This window comes from Schistocerca americana, chromosome 4, assembly GCF_021461395.2.
Source record: "Schistocerca americana isolate TAMUIC-IGC-003095 chromosome 4, iqSchAmer2.1, whole genome shotgun sequence".
Taxonomy (NCBI): domain Eukaryota; kingdom Metazoa; phylum Arthropoda; class Insecta; order Orthoptera; family Acrididae; genus Schistocerca; species Schistocerca americana.
In genome coordinates this window covers 797,652,841-797,670,391 of record NC_060122.1, presented here as the reverse complement: position 1 = coordinate 797,670,391, position 17,551 = coordinate 797,652,841, and the positions used below count along the sequence as shown (strand labels likewise).

Sequence of the window (17,551 nt, the reverse complement as noted above, 5' to 3'; positions counted from 1 at the left end):
ATATCACAAACTAAGCTTTACAAATGCAGCAACATGAATACAGTTTATATACAAAACTCATTAAATATCCTTCACAACAAACGTTAAAAAAGATTGTGGCAACATACTCATATTTTCCAGTTCAATTGTGTCAGCTATACTTTTCTTCCCATGATCGACTGCAATGGCCTTCTCAAATGCAATTTTCTTCACCATTTTGTTACACTGGGCATATTTGGCTTTTGCATCTTCATCATTTGGTTTAGCTTTTGTAACCTGGAAAAACAAAACATCTGTGAAATATCTTTCATGACATACACTTTTACACAATGATATTACATACTTACTTACAGCTTCAAAATCTTTCAAAGCCAATTTGAATTTCCCAAGTGACATATATGCTGCTGCTCTCCGATAATATCCTTTAATGTACGTCTTGTCTAAGCTTATCGCCTTAGAAGCATCTGTCAATGCATAACCAAAGCATTCTGTTCTTAAGTATGCAAAACTCCTGTTGGCATAATAAACAGCAACATTTGGATTTGCTTCAATTGCTTGTGTATAAAAGTCAATTGCTTTATTATAATCTTGATCTGAAATTAAAAATGGAGATAGTAGTAAATACTTTACATGATCCTTCTTGTTAAATTAAATGTAAATCTACAATGACACAGATAATATATAGTTTCCAAATCTTGCGTATAAAATTACCAAATGTTTTAATTCATCTTTCGTTCAGCAACTTCATTAATGTTACAACAATCTTATGTCTTTCTATATTTTCAAGTTTTTCAGCATAATAGAGATTTATGTACCAAATACTATGCCTAATTTATTTTTCTTTAAAAATGTCTGTACTGCTTGAGACAAATCCTTTCATTTCTTTGCAAGAAGTAGTTATGCAACACATACAGACAACACCAACGACAATGTGGCAGCCTATGAAACTGATAACTAAAATAAAGAAATTTTACACAGCCCCATCATGGAGTTTAAAGCAGTCAGTAGATATACAGGGTGTTTCAAAATGAACATACAGGTTTTAAGGTGCTGTAACATTTACTACGTTCAACTTACAATTGTAAATAATGTACCAAATGAAAGAGCAACTCAAACAGTTTTGTTTGTATAGCTGTGTGCTATGGGAAGAGTATGGAATGACAAAAAGTGACTGAAAAATGTGTTGAAAGAGTGCGAGTCTTTCACGCTTAGCCCCAAGAAATATCCCTGCAGAAAGTTTATGGGTCTTTCTTTTTTGGTGAATCAACTGTAAATGATGTTTCTTATCTTGATATGCTACAGCTATGGCCTGTGAATCAATGGGAAAAAGCTGAACAACACATCTATTTGGGAACAAGGTGATGCGCCACCACACTGGCATACCACAGTACGCAACTGGTTAAACGCCGATGTATCCGACTGGTGGATTTGGCACAAGGGGCCGGTTGACACAGCATTTTATGCACGACACGATCTGACGCAATCATGTGTATGTGCCTCCAATGTCAGCTGATCTATCTGGCTTTAGAAACAGTGTTATTGCAACAGTTACTACTGAAACATTGATCAAGGTTTCAGAACAACTCGCCTATCGACTGTGTGTGATAGGTGTTCACTCTGAATAATTTTAAGAAAAACTGTGTGTGTGTGTGTGTGTGTGTGTGTGTGTGTGTGTGTGTGTGTGTGTGTCTTTCATTTGGTTTATTATTTATAATTGTAAGGTGAATGTAATATGTGCTACAAAGCCTTAAAACACGTGTATTGATTTTGAAACATCCTGTATAGTCTGTAGGATGGGTGTGTGCATGATGGGTAGTTTAAAAGCTAATAATGAACAGAACATTGCACTTTTGTAATTAGTATCCTTTTCTTGGCATGCCAGTGAAGATTTGACACTGTGCAATGTGTTTTAGCCAAATATCTGATTGGAAATCTGCTCAAGGGACACCTTGTGCCTAGCATTTTGTTTTCATATCTACTGCTGAAGTTACTCAATTTGCACTCAAAATAAACACAGCATGTTCTTGAGTTGACATACTCATCTAGTTTATAACATAAAATTTGGTTGAAAGGACATCCGCAACTGACTATCATGGAAACACATAACAGAATGCTTCAAACAGTTTTACTGGTTCAATAACAACCAGTTTCACGTGATTATAAGCCCACCTTCAGGTGAACATGACTGCAATAGGGAAATTGAGAAACTATAATAAGGGATGAGCAATCAAAGGAAGAAAGGAGGAAAAAAACTATGAGAATATCAATGAACAATGAAGGAACTTACATCATGAGGCACATGGCCACTGCACAGCAGGCTGCAGGCAGGTGACAGCCGCTAGTGAAGCCAAAATGTGGTACAGTGCAGGGGTAACATCACAGAAAATTTATCTACTTTAGCACGCCTACTTTTTGTGATTGTTAATTATTTTGATCACCAGTGGAAAATGTGGGAGCTGTTGTACAAAAGTGAGTAGTGGGATTCATTGTGAGGATTTTAGTAAATAGCTTCACTGGTGTGAATGTAATGACAACACTGGGATAGTTGCCTAGTTCCCCTTGATTTGTTGTTTGAGAGTTAAGGGACTAAACAGAAAAGTTTTCAGTCCCTCAGTCAAGAGGTCATTCGTTCCCTCAGTAAATAGGTAATTCATCTGGAGTTAAATACACCTGCAAGAAATTTTAGGTCATGGAAGCATATGAGAGGGATAAAAAATGAAGCATTTAAAGCAGTATTGGTGACAGGGATGAGAAATAATTTACAGGGAATACAGGGCAGGCTGGTACGGAGGTCTATGTGGATGTGTTGTCTCCCAGGGCTTACCTGTGGTGAGAAAAACCCCACCCACAACTGACCCCACATACCCAATGGAGGGTCAAACTGTCTCAAAACAATTACAGTGTACAGAATGCCTTCTAGCCAGGAGATTCAGAACAGTGAAAGTGAGGTCAAAAGTGTAATGGACTGAAACTTATAAATCTAGCTCAGAGAAGTAATCAGACCAGGTGAGTGTCCCCTGGGGCTCTGCAATCAACAGGAGCTGCCCCTCACACAGCCATACCACTTCTGATCCAATATAACCAAAGCATTAAAAAAGGAAACAGAATCATTATTTTTCAGAGTGGTACCCCTAAAATGGAGCAGCAGAGAAAGGGGCTAACCACGTGTAAAAGCAATAATATCAGAGTAGAAGAGGAATGACTGAGACAAATAGCAAAGAAGGTGGGGTCAAAGGTCAGCCAGAGCCCCACTGCCAACTCAAAACTAGCTTAAAATGTCATATGTGACAATAAAAACAAGTTTTGTGGAGAAAACTATAAATCTATTCAACTGTCAATGAGCTATCTGCCATTATTGGAGGGAAAGACTTCAGAAGACTACACTTAGAATCAACAGTCAGAAAGGGGGGGGGGGGGGGGGGTAAGGGGAGCATTCTGCCAGAATGTGAGCTACTGTCTGCAACCACAACAGGGAGTGGGCTCATTACACAAATTAAACCATGAATTAATTCGGTGCAATTGATGCATAGGTGACAAACAACAGTGGATTCCTTCAGGGAGAAACAGGAGGAGGAGTGCCGTGCAGGAGTCTCCTTGATAGTGCAGTGTTATTAAATGGAGCTGTAACCCACCATACATTGTCCCATCTCAGAGTGAGGAGAGATCTTATTTGCACCTGCTGCAGCTGGAATCATCAAAGATGATGTTGGGTGTGTAATGGATTCTTTAATCAGTCGGCCAGTTAGGGAAATCCACAAGCTGGGACAGATAACTGAGCAGACAGTATGACTTATGTCAAGAGAGGAGTTCCTGAGCCACTACAAATAAAAACAAGGTCAAGGTAGGTCTGCTTAATAAAATGTAGGGCTCTTGTAAGGGCTAGCCGCTCTTCCGAAAAAATACTACACATGCCTGGGAACAAATATTGTACCCAAACAGTGGGAGGTGTGCTATCCATGGTTTGGAGCTGTCAGTATAACTGATGGTAGCATCCTTACACACCTGAAGAATACAAGGGGAGCAGCTGCCGAAATGTGAGAGATACAAACTTTAGTATAGATTGTGCTTAATTTGTAGTATGAGTACTAACCAAGGGTGTGAGGGAGTGAGAGAGCAGAGATGGAAAATATGGCTAGCACCTGATAAGGAGGTGAGTCGGAGGACCTGTTAGAAGGCCATGAGACACATTCCAACTGGTAATCCACATGGAGGGCAGATATCAGGGCATCTATGTTCTTTGCATGCAAAATGATGTAAGGAAAGTTGGATGATAAGGATATTTTCAGAGCATGAATTGTTACTGTCAGAACTGAATTTTTTTTGACCGGGGGGGGGGGGGGGGGGGGAGATAGCAGCAGTGTGCAGTTCAATGATAGGGAGATGTTTTCAGCTTGTTGTTTATGGGTTTAAAAGGTAGCCAGGTAAAATGAGGACACTGATACTGTGCAAAGTGGGCCACAAGATTTTCAGCAAGAACTGAAGCATCGGTACAAATGCCAGGAGGCCCAGAAGACTACAACAGAGTTTGGTGCACACCTGGAATGAAGAGGCATACACTTCCATCATTCTTGCTTCCTATGTTTAATTGGGTTATGAGCCTCTAGCACGAAGCTACAGAATAGTGAGGAGGATGGTCTGAAATATGTTGATGGAGACAGAGCCAGGACCTTCAACAATCCTAAATAGCTGCTGCATTGTTTTTGGTCCATATGGCACTAGCTGGCAGCAGAGGGGGCCTGTAGGAAGGGGAATAAACACTCCAGCAGTGCAGGTGGTCACAATGGAGATGTCTCCCACAACGTCGTCAATGCAATCTGACAGATGGGGGGGGGGGGGGGAAGTTTCAGCACAGATACACAACTGTCAAAGAGTCCATCGTGGTAATTAGTCCATCAGATAGTGACAAAGAAGTGCTGGCATCACTAGAAGGTGGTTGCTGTCACAAAGATTGTTTTAACGAAACCACAACATTGTGAGGCAAGTAAAGGGGCCCTCACACACTCAGTGCTTATTGTGCAATACTATTGTGTCAATATGTTGCAAGAAAGTGCGATGTCAATGACAGCACAATGTTATCGTGCAATATCTATGCCCCGAACAGGCCAGTCAGTACTCTGCCTTCATAGCGTACATGTTGGCCCTCGACAATGTGGAACACATGTATTTCGATTGAGTAGCTTGCCTTGCAAAACATAAGCAGAAATTATGCAGAATGGATGAAACAGTTCTCTGCTGTAACAACTGTTGCAAACAAAATCAAACCATTATTTAATAATTACTGATTGTAAGTTTACATGGTAACTGGTGTTACAACTGTTACTTTTCACAGGCTAGGAACTGTTTCTGGCTCTCAGCTCTTCACACTGTATGCCCCCAGACCCTGATTCAATTAATAAGAGACCAAATGTTACCCAAATGCTCAATCTATACAAGGTGTTCTACCTTATTAGACTACCTTAAGCCAGGTAAAACCCAACATCCATCAAACAGCTATTGTCTGTGATTAACTTCACCTCTGTGTTCTGCAAACTGCTTGGAATGATATTAGCCCAATGATTCTGCTGGATTTTTGAGCCATGGGGCCATGTTAATTCCTATTGCTGTGGTCTCCATGGGAGACACATTCCATGATTGTCCATCTCATTTGGTTGGATACCTCAATCCCATGGGGTTTCTTGAAGTGCCAACACCTCACTGTAGTATTATTGACCTGCATAAGGCATACCACACCACTTGACACCATCACATTTTATTTAAACTCCATGAATGGAGGCTCCTCACGGTTTTTTATTCATCAGTTTTTCTCTGACCAGTTGTTTCAGGTTAAGTTGGTAAGTCACTCAGCTCTCCACGGATACAAGAGAACGGCATGTAATAGGGCTCTGTGCTGAGTGTTACGCTACTCCTTACGACAATCAGTATTAGTGAATCTGTTGGACCAGTGGTTATACCCATGTTGTATGTCAATGACTTCTGCATTTGATTTAGCTCCTGGTCTGTAGCCTTGGATGAATATATGCTCAGAGGTGCCATCTTTACTGCATCTGCTTGGACATTTTCCCATGGCTTCTAGTTCTCCCATGAAAAACCAAGTCACGCAATTCTGTCACCACATCACGGTCTATTCTGACCCTGAACCCTACTCGGGTGCCCTGTGCTTGGACATCGTTCCACAGTTACGATTTTTGGACTTGTGTGGCTGCCCCATATTCGTCAACTGACGTCTAGCTGCATACAAAAGCTTAATGCTTTCTGCTTCCCTGCCCACATCTATCTGAGTGCAGATAGCACTTCACTCTTCAATATTTACTGGGCTCTGGTCTTGTTCTTATTTTCCTGTGGTTGTCAGGTTCATGGCTTGGTGGCATCTTCAGTTTTCAAATCATTGAACCCAGTCCATCAGTGTGGAGTAAGACTGGCTATTGGTACCTTCTGGAATAGTCCTGTAGACCATCTCCTTGCAGAGACGGGGCTCTTCCCTCTTCAGTTCCGACAATACAATTCGTACTCACTTGTACCTCCACCATCTGAAAATATCATCCAACTCCCCTTCATCATTTTGCATTAAAAGAACATTGACTTCCTGATACCTGCCCTCGATTTGGATTACCAGCTGGAATGTGCCATGCAGCCTTCTATCAGGTAATCCAAATAACCTCCGTTTTAAAGGTATCCTCTCTCCCACCCTCTCACTCCCTTGGTTAGTACTCCGACTAGAAATTAGGCCCATTCTATATCAAGGTACTAAAGTTCATCACCCACACGATGTTTCGGCATCTATTCCTTCTCTGATATTCGAGGGTGTTAGGATGCTAAAATCACTTACATTGACAGCTCTAAAATCATGGGCAGGACATCTCCATTGGTTGGTTGGGAACAACATTTGTTGCCACGCATGTGTAGTATTTTTACAGCAGAGCTGCATACCATTACCACAGCCCTACATTTTGTTAAACATCTTTATTTATATTTATTTGCCATTGACCATTAACGTAACAGAATAGGCTTTATGACTTATACACAACACTGATATGTTCAGTTCTATACATAATTACATATGTTTTAACACGTGTTTCATATATTTCATTACATGCTCAATCACAGATATTTATAATTGATTGTATACACAATTACAAGCATTTACAATGAATTACCTACACGACTAAAACCATTCTGCCATATATTTTAAATTTTAAGACATATTCATATTTCTTCATCAAAAATTCTGTTACATTATAAAATGGATTTCACCCAGCCAGCTGTACAATTTTCTTTGAAATAGTTTAGAAGGCATGGACCATGCTGAGGGTGGTAATTTGTTAAAGGTTATTAGGGAGCCAACTTTGGGTGAGTGGACTGTTTTTACTAGTTTGTGTCTCAGAAAATCCTTTTAAATTTTTCCTCTGTTGTGTTTGTGTATATCTCTTCCCACATGAAATTCTTTGATACTTGTTTTGATGCATAGTGGTGAGACACATATATACAGATTTACAAATTTAAGTATATTGAGTTTTCTAACAGATCAGCTGTGATCTGTTGGTCCAATCCTATACATTTCTCTTACGACTTTTTGTATCTTCAATATATCAGCTATATGTGTGTAGTGGCCCCATACTGGCAGGCTGTAAGAAATATGAGATTGGAACAGTCCAAAATATGTCAAGCTTGAATAGTTAGGAGTAACTAAATCTCTCAGTTTCCACATTAGGTATGTTACCCTTGATATTCTTATGCAACTGTGACGTGTTATCCACAGCTCAACTTGGAGCCAACGTGGAATCCTAGAAGTTTAACTGTCCTAGTTTCTATACCATTAAAGAGTCCTAACAGAAGATTCTGGGTCTCATCAGGGTTACACAGCAGTTAGTTAGAGGAGAACCATTTTATTGCAGCATTTAGTGATTCCAATGACAGACCTACCTCTACCTTATTTTAACTTTTAAAGGCTTGGGGGCCCCATGCTTACAACACAAATACTCACAAAAGGGTTGAACCCCCTTGGGGCTCCACTCTTGATGCTGCAATATATACAGTAGAAATATCTTGATAAAAGAGCTGGAAAGAAAGATCTAGAAGCACAGAAGGAGCTACTCAGGATGACTGCAGGTAGTGAGGAGAGGCATGTTTGAGAACTAGGAGCTGATAGGAAGGGCAGGAGCAGCATGATGTGGTTTGACAGTTTTGTTGTAAGGAGCAGGAACTATTTCCAGCTGCAACAGTTGAGCAGAGAAGTCTCATGCAGAATTAGGAGGAGGACACGTGCAGTAGAGTTTACCCATGAATGAGAATAGTAGGGACAGTGCTAATGTCAGGAAGAAGCAGGAAGGAGAAAGCTGTATTGGTACACATTTACAAGAGAAGTTAGGATCACAGGATCAAGTCAGCAGCTTCTTTTTCAAGTGAAGTGCAGAGCTGAATCAGGTAAAAGGGGACTTACAGCCATTACATGAAGATTTAACTACAGATGATATGGTTGTAATAGTAGGTGTGGCACCAAACAGCTTTGAATGGGACAGAGGGAGTCAGGGCCTGCACCTTAATTGAGCAGGGAAAGTAAGCCTGGTGCAGATAATTAGTTAAAGTATAGACGGTGGCAATGGAGCACGCATGGTCAAATCCATGATGTTATGAGTAGCGTATTGAGGCTTCTTTTAGGCTAAATGATAAGAGGATGCCTTCCCTAATAGTGTCTTGCACAATATTTTGACAAACAGTCCAGTTGACTTACTCTGATACTACTAGTTGTGCTGTGATGTGTACTTGCTATCTGGATTCCCATAAGATTGGTTGGAGTCCAGACAATGACTACATGTAACAACATAACTTAAGGCAATTGGGCAGGTTGTCAAAATATTGTGCATAAAATGGAAACAACCCAGGTGAACACTATGTACACCATTAAAATTCAGCATGGTATTGTTTTGGAAGGGTGGCGCAGGTTGGGGGTGGGTGGATGTAATTTAGGAGTATTTTAGGCTTTCTTTTTGCATAGTTTCAGGTTTTTTTGTTATGTAAGGGGTATAAATGCCATTTTTGTTATTTACACTTTGTTTAGGAAGTGAGTTTAGTATGTGCATTTTTTTGGGAGGAGGGGGGGGGGGGGGGAGTGGTTTAAAGGGTTGGTTGGGTTTGGGAGGCATATGTGGCCTTTATAGATATTGCTTTGTTTTTTTTTATGTTGTGTGTTCAAGAGTGTGTGTGGTTGGCAGCCTAGATTTGTGTGCTGTCAGCTTCAGTTGGTAAGCTATTATTATTATTATTATTATTATTATTACATGTATGGTGTGTGTGGTTATATTTATTACCGTGTGTTTCATGTATATCAATATTAGTGGTGATGCAAGTTTTTATGAATTTCTAGTTTTGTTGTTAGTGTTCAGTAATTATGGTGGGTTGTGATTGGTGGGTTTCATAGATATGGGTTTATCACTGTTGGCGGGGTTATGTTTTCGGTATTAGTTATGTGATCGGGGTTTGGTTTCCTGGTGTTGTGGACTGTTATACAGGTCAAGTGAAATTTCCAACACACATTTTTTGTGCATTTATTATTTTTTGGTCTTGATTGCTGAGGATTTTGTTTCCTTGAGTTTAACATTTCCTTATTAGTTTTGATATGTCATCACTATTAAAATTGTCATATTTAGTATGCCCCACCCACAGCAGATTTTACACTGCATTCGCAGCTGTGTTAGTCCTAGCTTCTAAGTATAATCTATTGTAGATCCCTCAAACAAAAAAACTATGGCCAGTAGTTGAAGAAAGGACAGGTCTCACCAGTTTACAAAAAGGGTAATAGATGTGATCCACAAAACTACTGTCAAATATCCTTGACATCAATTTGCTGTAGAATGTTTGAACATATTGTGATCTCAAACATAATGAAATATCTCCAACAGAACCACCTTTTCCATGCCAACCAGTTTATTTGATTCAGTACCACACCTATGCTTATTATCAAAAGTATGATTTTATGGGATATCAAGCAACTTTTGTGACAAGATTGAGGATTTTCTGGTGGGGAGGGCGCAGTACTCTATTTTGGATGGCGAGTAATTAACAGTTGTAGAAGTACCTTCAGGTGTGCCCCATGGAAGAGTGTTGGGGGCCCTTCTGTTCATGTTTTATATTAATGATATTGTGGACAATATTAATATTAATTTCAGACTTTTCGCAGATGATGTAGTTATCTATAATGAAGTACTGTCTGAAAAAACTCGCATAAATATTCCGTCAGATCTTGATAAGATGTCAAAGTGGTGCAAAGATTGACAACTTGCTTTAAATGTTCAGATACGAAAAATTGTACACCTCACAAAATGAAAAAAAAACCATAGTACCCCATGACTATAATGTCAATGACTCGCAGTTAGAATCGGCAGACTTACAGAAATACCTGAGTGTAGCACTTGACAGTGATATGATGTGGGATGATCAGACAGTCTCAGTCATAGATAAAGCCGGTGGTAGACTTCGGTTTATTGGTAATACTGGGGAAATGCGATCAGTCTAAAAAGGAGGTTGGTTATAAGTCACTTGTATGATCTATTCTAGAACACTGCTTTGGTGTGTGGTTCCCATACCAAACAGAACTAAAGAGTGATATTGAACATATACAGAGAAAGGTTGTACCAATGATCACAGGTTTGTTTGACCCATGGGAGTGTGTCCCAGGGATGCTGAAGAAACTGAACTGGCAGTCTAAGACAAAACTATCTTGAGAGCCTTATTAAAAAGTTTCAAGAAGCAACTTTAAATGGTAATTCTAGGAAGATACTACAAACCTCTATGTTAGGCACTTTCTTGTTCCATGGATAATTTACTTGATAAATCATAATGAAGTGGAAACAGTCATTTTACATTCATGTCACAAATTAATTTGTAAATATGACTACATGTTCAACATTTATCAGTTATTCCTTTCTTTAAAAAAAAAATTAAAAAAAAAATAAAAATAAAGCAGATCTGAGAATAGAAATAATTCTACAGAATAGGAGGAGCTGTCAAGAAGAATGTTTTTCAGTTTGTTTTCAAATTTTGCTTCGCCATCAGAAATTTTATATCACTGAATAAGTGATACGAATTTTTAGTTCCAGCACTGTGCACCTCTTTTGTGCTAAAGACAACCTTAATGTGGAATAATGAAAGCCATTTTTCGTTCCGGTACAATAATTATGTACATTATTGTTCCTTTTGAACAGTACTGCACTGTTTACAACAAACTTCATGAGGTGTACTGTGAAGCAGTAGTTATAATGCCGAACTCATACAGAATTCTACATGATCATCACAGGTGAGCACCACACACTATTCTTACAGCAAGGTTTTAAGCAATTAAGACCTCCTTCCTTAAAGATGAGTTACCACAGAACATTATTCCATATGACATTACTGAATGAAATTCTACAAAATATGTCAATTTACTGATTAATCTTTTCCCTATACATATTACACAGAGATTACTTAGAAATTCAGAGTAGGAGTCAATAATAATAAAAAGGGAGACTGCAAATGAATACCAATAATACCTAACCAATTCTTTGTTTTATTTTTGTATTTTTAATTCAACAGCTCATTCCTCATGAGGGGTTCAAGACCCAGTTTTTCAGACAGGCAGAAAGGAAGACATGGAGATTTACGAGACATACAAGTATTGTCGTGGTCTTCAAGTGGGCTGCAAGTGCAAGTGGTGTGTACCAAGTGCAAGTGGTGTGTGTACAGTTGAAAGTGTGAAAAGACAATCAACAGGGCACAATAATTTTTCATATTATACTGACTTGGTTCAAGTATGCACAAACATAAGAGAACTGAATTTTTGGTAGAGCGAAATGAGGTATTGTATTGGTTAATACACTGAACCAAGATTTGATAGGATTGAGGTAGGTGATTTGTTCAGTCATCCTGATTAAGGTTTTCCTTGGTCACTTCAGGGAGATGATGGGACGGTTCCATCAACAAGGCCATAGCTGATCATCTGTCCTCTCTTCATTAAAAATGTATGCATATTCACATCAGTATACACCACTGTCATTAAACTGACAGATCCTTTAAAATTGTAAAATGATTATCGAATGAATAATTTACTAACAACCACCAATGATATCTTTTCCTTACAAACATAGTCTTGGGCTGTAAGTAATACTCTGAATCACAACAGCACTATAATACACATCAAATTGGAAGGTACCACATTGCAGAGAGGATGAGAGTGGTGGGGAAGTGTGGGGCAGATGAGGTTTGCTCACACAAGACAACAGATGCGGTAGGCAACTTCCATGTTGCTAAGCACAACAAGCTGTTGCTTCAGGCAACAATGGATAAAACTGCATCACCAATTAAGTATGGTCATGTCACAGTGTGGGTGAGAGCATTTATTGCTATCTGGCACTGTTCTTGGCAAGATGTCAGGAAGAAGACAAACTCTGTGTGATGGAAGTTAGTAGAAGCGGTCATGCAGAAAGTTTCAAAGTTGGGACTCTTAACAGCATGACGTGCACTATAATAAACTATCATCAAAGTTCACGGAAAAATTTCTGAATGAGGTTAAACTTCAGCATTTCTAAGGCAGATCTATAGAAACAGTGATCCTATTACTGTAGTGTAGTCAGCAAAACTGGATTTCATTACTACTAATGTCTTGTGTGTTACATACAGTAAAAATATATACATATTTTATTGGGTTACGAAGTACTTCTAATTTAACTGTGTTTCTTTTAAACAAAAGTGGACCTCTCTCACCTCAAATTCATGCTAAAAGTTAATATTTTATTGTTCTATTAACTACTATTCCCAGAAATAACTTTTACTTCAGAGCTTAGTAAACATAATTGCAATTCCTCAGTGACAAGGGGTAGAGGGGGAGATTGATAGCCAATCCAACAGTTATTAATTGTTAGCTACTGCAACAATATTTGAAGCACTAATTATTTCTCAGGCAAGTTTAAATATTTATTGGTTATTAAACTATTTTTCACAGTGTTATTCATAACAAAGAATATATACAGTGATGGAGAGGAAAACTTGATTCAGAATATTATTAATGCTATTTAAAGTCATCTTCATCTTCAAATAGAATTAAAGGTGGGACATGTGAACAATACAACCCAAAACTTTTTTTTAAGTTGCTTGAAAACCCATGTAAATCTTAATTTGTAACTTACTCTACCTACAGCAAACGTGCACTTTTGTCGTGGTAGAAAGAACACAAGGTAAAACCAACAATGTAGACTTAGAAGACTGAATGCTAGCTTGGGAAAGAATTGATGGTGGTGGGATGGATGGCTAAATCAGCTGTGCTTTTCCAAAGAACACTCCTGGCATTCACCTCAATTCCAAAAAACTGCAGAAAATCATATCTGGAAGGCTGGATGAGACTTAACACATCTTCTGAATGGGATGTCTAGTGCCTAAACTCCTGGCCATCTCTGAGTGTTCTTATGTTCCTGTTTTATTTTTCACAGATTTTGGCAAAATTTAGCATTAAAAAAAGGGTGAAAACAAAAAGTGGCAAGTGAAGCAGAGCAAACTTTGTGCCAATTTCAAAGTTTGTCAACAAAAGAAAGGAACTGAAAAAAGAATGGTGGAACAAAGTAAACAGATATAGGGATCACCAACTAAAGGTTACAATAGTGATGTACTGAGGCAATGTGCTGACCAGAAATTACATAAATAAATAAAAATAAATAAAATAATATTTTGTACAGAAATCCTAACAAAAGGTAAGCAGTAGTAAAAAAATTATTTTCTGCTGAAAAATCTAGCATGTGTATACTATTGATAATAGATTTGCAACTATATAATTTGTAGTGACGAGGGCTGACAAATAGCACACCAAAGCAAATGTGTAGAAGAAAATATTTAAGGAAAAATTAAATCTTCAGCCATTGGGAATAAGTCCACTGAGCAATAAAGGATTACACTGGCAATTTTAATGGAAGACATATTTCCAGGTGTCAGGAGCACCACATAACATGTGAGGGGAAAAAAAAGAGGAAGAAAGGAAAGTGTATCAGGAGAGAAAACTGTATAATAAATTGCTAAAGGAAATGAGGAAGATTATGAGAATACATCTGTGAAAAAAGGCATCAGGAATATTCATAAGTAATGAATGCTACACAATTATAGATTACTTAGGGTAGTGGGTAGTAATGGAAGGGGATAGCTACAGCACCTCGTCACATTTGAATACATGTTCATGAGTTACTGCTTATATAAGAAAATTTGTCAAGAGGTGAAAGGCACAATAGTAATGTACGACCACTCAGTTTTCAGGTGGACTGAGAGGAATGGCTGATGAATGTGGCATGAGGCACAGTAGCAGCTTCACATTCCAGGAGTCTTTCGTGAGTGTCTTGAGTGCTTGTGGCAGTTAAGAACCAAACTGTTTTGTATTCCAAGCCTCATGAAACTAATTGTGAGTTAATCAAGAACATTACAAAATACGGATTACCAAATGAGCCAGTGCAGCTGTTAAGACACTGAGCTCAAATTCAGGATGACGAGTTGCTTCATCTGACCATCCTGATTTGGGTTTCCCTAGATCACCAAGGCAAATGCTGGGATAATTCTTAATCAAGGTCATGGCCAATCATTTGTCCTATCCTCAAAGCATGTGCTGTGTATTACATATTTTGATCTATTGATTTGTACTGTATTACATTGACAAATCCTGTATCATTGTGAGATGATGCTAGGCTGAATAAGATAAATAAAACAATCAGAACATTGACTTCTCGGTTAACCCTCTTTCGCAAATATGATCAGATCTCCTACAACGGCAAATGTACTTATTTCTTCCTTCACACTGACCTAACACTCAAAATGGAAAAAAATATTAGTCAAAGTGTCATGAGTAACAGTTTGGGAATGACGCAATTTGACAAACGTCTTTGTAGCAGTGACAGGACATTGCAAATCACATTTATGTGATTAAATGCACAAGTGACATTGTAGATGTCAAGATAAAGTTAAAACTGTCCACTGATCATGTAACTGTGTAATACTACTCACAGTAGGTGCTTGGGCACGATATAGACACAAAATCCAATGACTGATGAACTGGACCAAGGAAAGTATAATGTGCATGGGCCAACTTTGTCACAGTTGCTGTTAAGACATTATTCCACCAAACTCCTGAATTTACAGCATTTTCTTATTACTACACTGACAAATATAAACAATCAGAATACAATCATGAAATTTACATTATAACACACATCTGAAAACAACTTTCCACAGCATGCACAGATGCCAAGCTCTTCGCCAGATTAACACGCCAATGGTGCTGGAGGCAGAGTAAAAAAGTGTGGAAGAATGTCAAGCCTTGAAAACTACTGTTGCGTACATGTAAAGCTTTCCAAGTCTGCTGGCAATGAGATAAGCAAAGATTTTCTATACATTACAACATTTGAGTTCTAGTTAGATAAATATGTCAATGATTGTGGAGAGGGTAAAAAGTTCATAGCACTTCAAAAATATAAAGCTATAGTAATTTTTGTTTAAGAGGAACAGAAACTAGCGGATGGTGTTACATCACATTCAAGACTTAACACTCCATTGCAATTCCTGATTGGCTAATTACAGGACATTTTCCAACAGAAAAAAGGTAGTCTAGTCATACAAGTAGGTTATTGTACAAATTGTAAGGAATGTTAACAAGAAATGATCCACACTGTCCCAATTGTTTGGACACAACATATGAGGGCATCAATTCTGTAAGAAACCACCTTACAGGATCTTATATGGACACAATTGGAAAACAATGGATAGGCTTTGATAAAGTCAATGATGAATCTACTGACAACACTGTAAACATAAGGTAGAAGCTACTTTATGTTATCAAACTTGAGAAATAGCCAAAGCCAGTTTGCTTTTAATGCTGGTAAAAATTCAGGGTAGACAAAAAAAGTCTAAAAATACTCAGATCGAACCTGTTCCTCTGGAGTGAAGTAAGTTTCATTGTAGTCACATTTTCTCGCCACAAACTGGAAACAGTAACAATACACTGACCTATCCATATCATGACCTTACTGGTAACTTGCTACAGGATTTAAAAATATTGGTTTCCTGTCCACCAATATGTGACATAGGAACCACATACATTTCATACTGCAATAAAATTTGTAGTTCAAAAGTTAATTTACCATGTTTTCATGAAATAATGCCTTGGCTCCACTGGTAACTCTAAAAGGACTGTTAGCCGCAATAAACAATAACTGATTATTTTGCATTACTGATAATACAGGTTCTGTGCTAATAGGTAATATCAATACATGAAAGTACATCAAGTGTACAGTATTTTAATGTGTGGCTAGATAATAAAGTTGTAAGTTTTCTAGTCTAATTCTAGCGGTTCTGTCTGGGTATTAAAAATAACTGCTGACATAAATCTTAGTGCTTCAATACTCCACTGTTACAACGATAACTTACATACGTTCGTACAGCCGACTATCCTAATGCTTCTGCCTCATTGTAAAGTTTGAAACATAGTCAAATATATAGGCCTAATAAACGAAACTCTACGACTTTTAAGGGGCCAACTATTTTTCATGGGACGGGATTAATTTTTTATTTTCTGTATTTAACTGAAAACAAATATTCACAGCTGGCACAGAATTAACAAATACTATGACACGAGGATTAGGGCCTAATGTACTTCGCAGCCTCTCGGCTACGACTGCGATAATGTAATTTACAGAGTACAGGAATACATCGTTTGGACCAGGAAATATATTTAAGGAGGTTATTAATACGCGCACGGCAATGTAATGTAGACTTCTTAAGTGAACTAGTGACCGTCGAAAATTTAAAATGATTAAACTCTTACAAGTGCAAAGCCGGCCCCAGCAACTAGCAACGAAAATCAATTCAGAACTGTCAATATCATAATTATACAGAAGTAAATAACAAGTGTTATACTTATGAAACTGGAAGACTCGTACTTCTAAAGCACAAATTGGCTTCCTCTTTCAATTTCTCAGCCCTCTCTGCATCAGCAGAAGAGACGGTGGCGCTTGTTGATGTCTCGTTTCCACTCATCTTTAAAACGTTTTTCACGTTTTAAAAGAAGCTTGTAAACTACCAAAATGCTTCCGGAAGGGATATTTAAAGCATACACTTCTTCCTAATTCCGACATAACCTATAACAGCACCCATACACAAATTTCCCTGCTCAATCACTGCCATCACCGGCTTCGTAACACATGAGACCAAAGACACCTCTACGACAGCTAATTACTTATCTTTACGCGAGTAGAAAGATCTTTGCAAATCACGAGTCGCAGAATTGGTTCTGATTGCTGGAAACTGAATTAAGCGAGGATTTTCCTCCTAGCGAGTGTGGGCAATAGTAAAAGATGGAGGTGAAGCAGAAACTAGTGGAAGTATGAACTATATTATCTACTACCGGAAAGTCACTATTAAACAAAATAAGCGTAGTAGAGGAGAGTGAGTCTAGTAGGACATGGGGTAAGAGTGGGCACAAAATAATTTTAATAAAATAACATTTGAGACACTTGTACCTTCATGTTGGTAGTTCCTTAGCATGTAATAAACAATAACCCAAAATTTGGCAACC

General features: G+C 38.2%; 1 protein-coding gene across 1 annotated transcript in view; it reads right to left on the bottom strand.

The window, feature by feature from the left end:
• The window catches only part of LOC124613059 (serine/threonine-protein phosphatase 5), a 103,614-nt gene extending 86,419 nt beyond the window's left edge, over positions 1-17,195 (bottom strand). Inside the window, exons 1-3 of the mRNA XM_047141642.1 lie at positions 16,917-17,195; positions 331-572; positions 108-255 (exon numbers count right to left, since the gene is read on the bottom strand). Of these exons, the coding sequence (XP_046997598.1) occupies positions 108-255; positions 331-572; positions 16,917-17,013 (487 nt within the window). The 5' untranslated portion in view covers positions 17,014-17,195. The remainder of the gene's footprint in view (positions 1-107; positions 256-330; positions 573-16,916) is intronic.
• Positions 17,196-17,551: the final 356 nt, after the last annotated feature.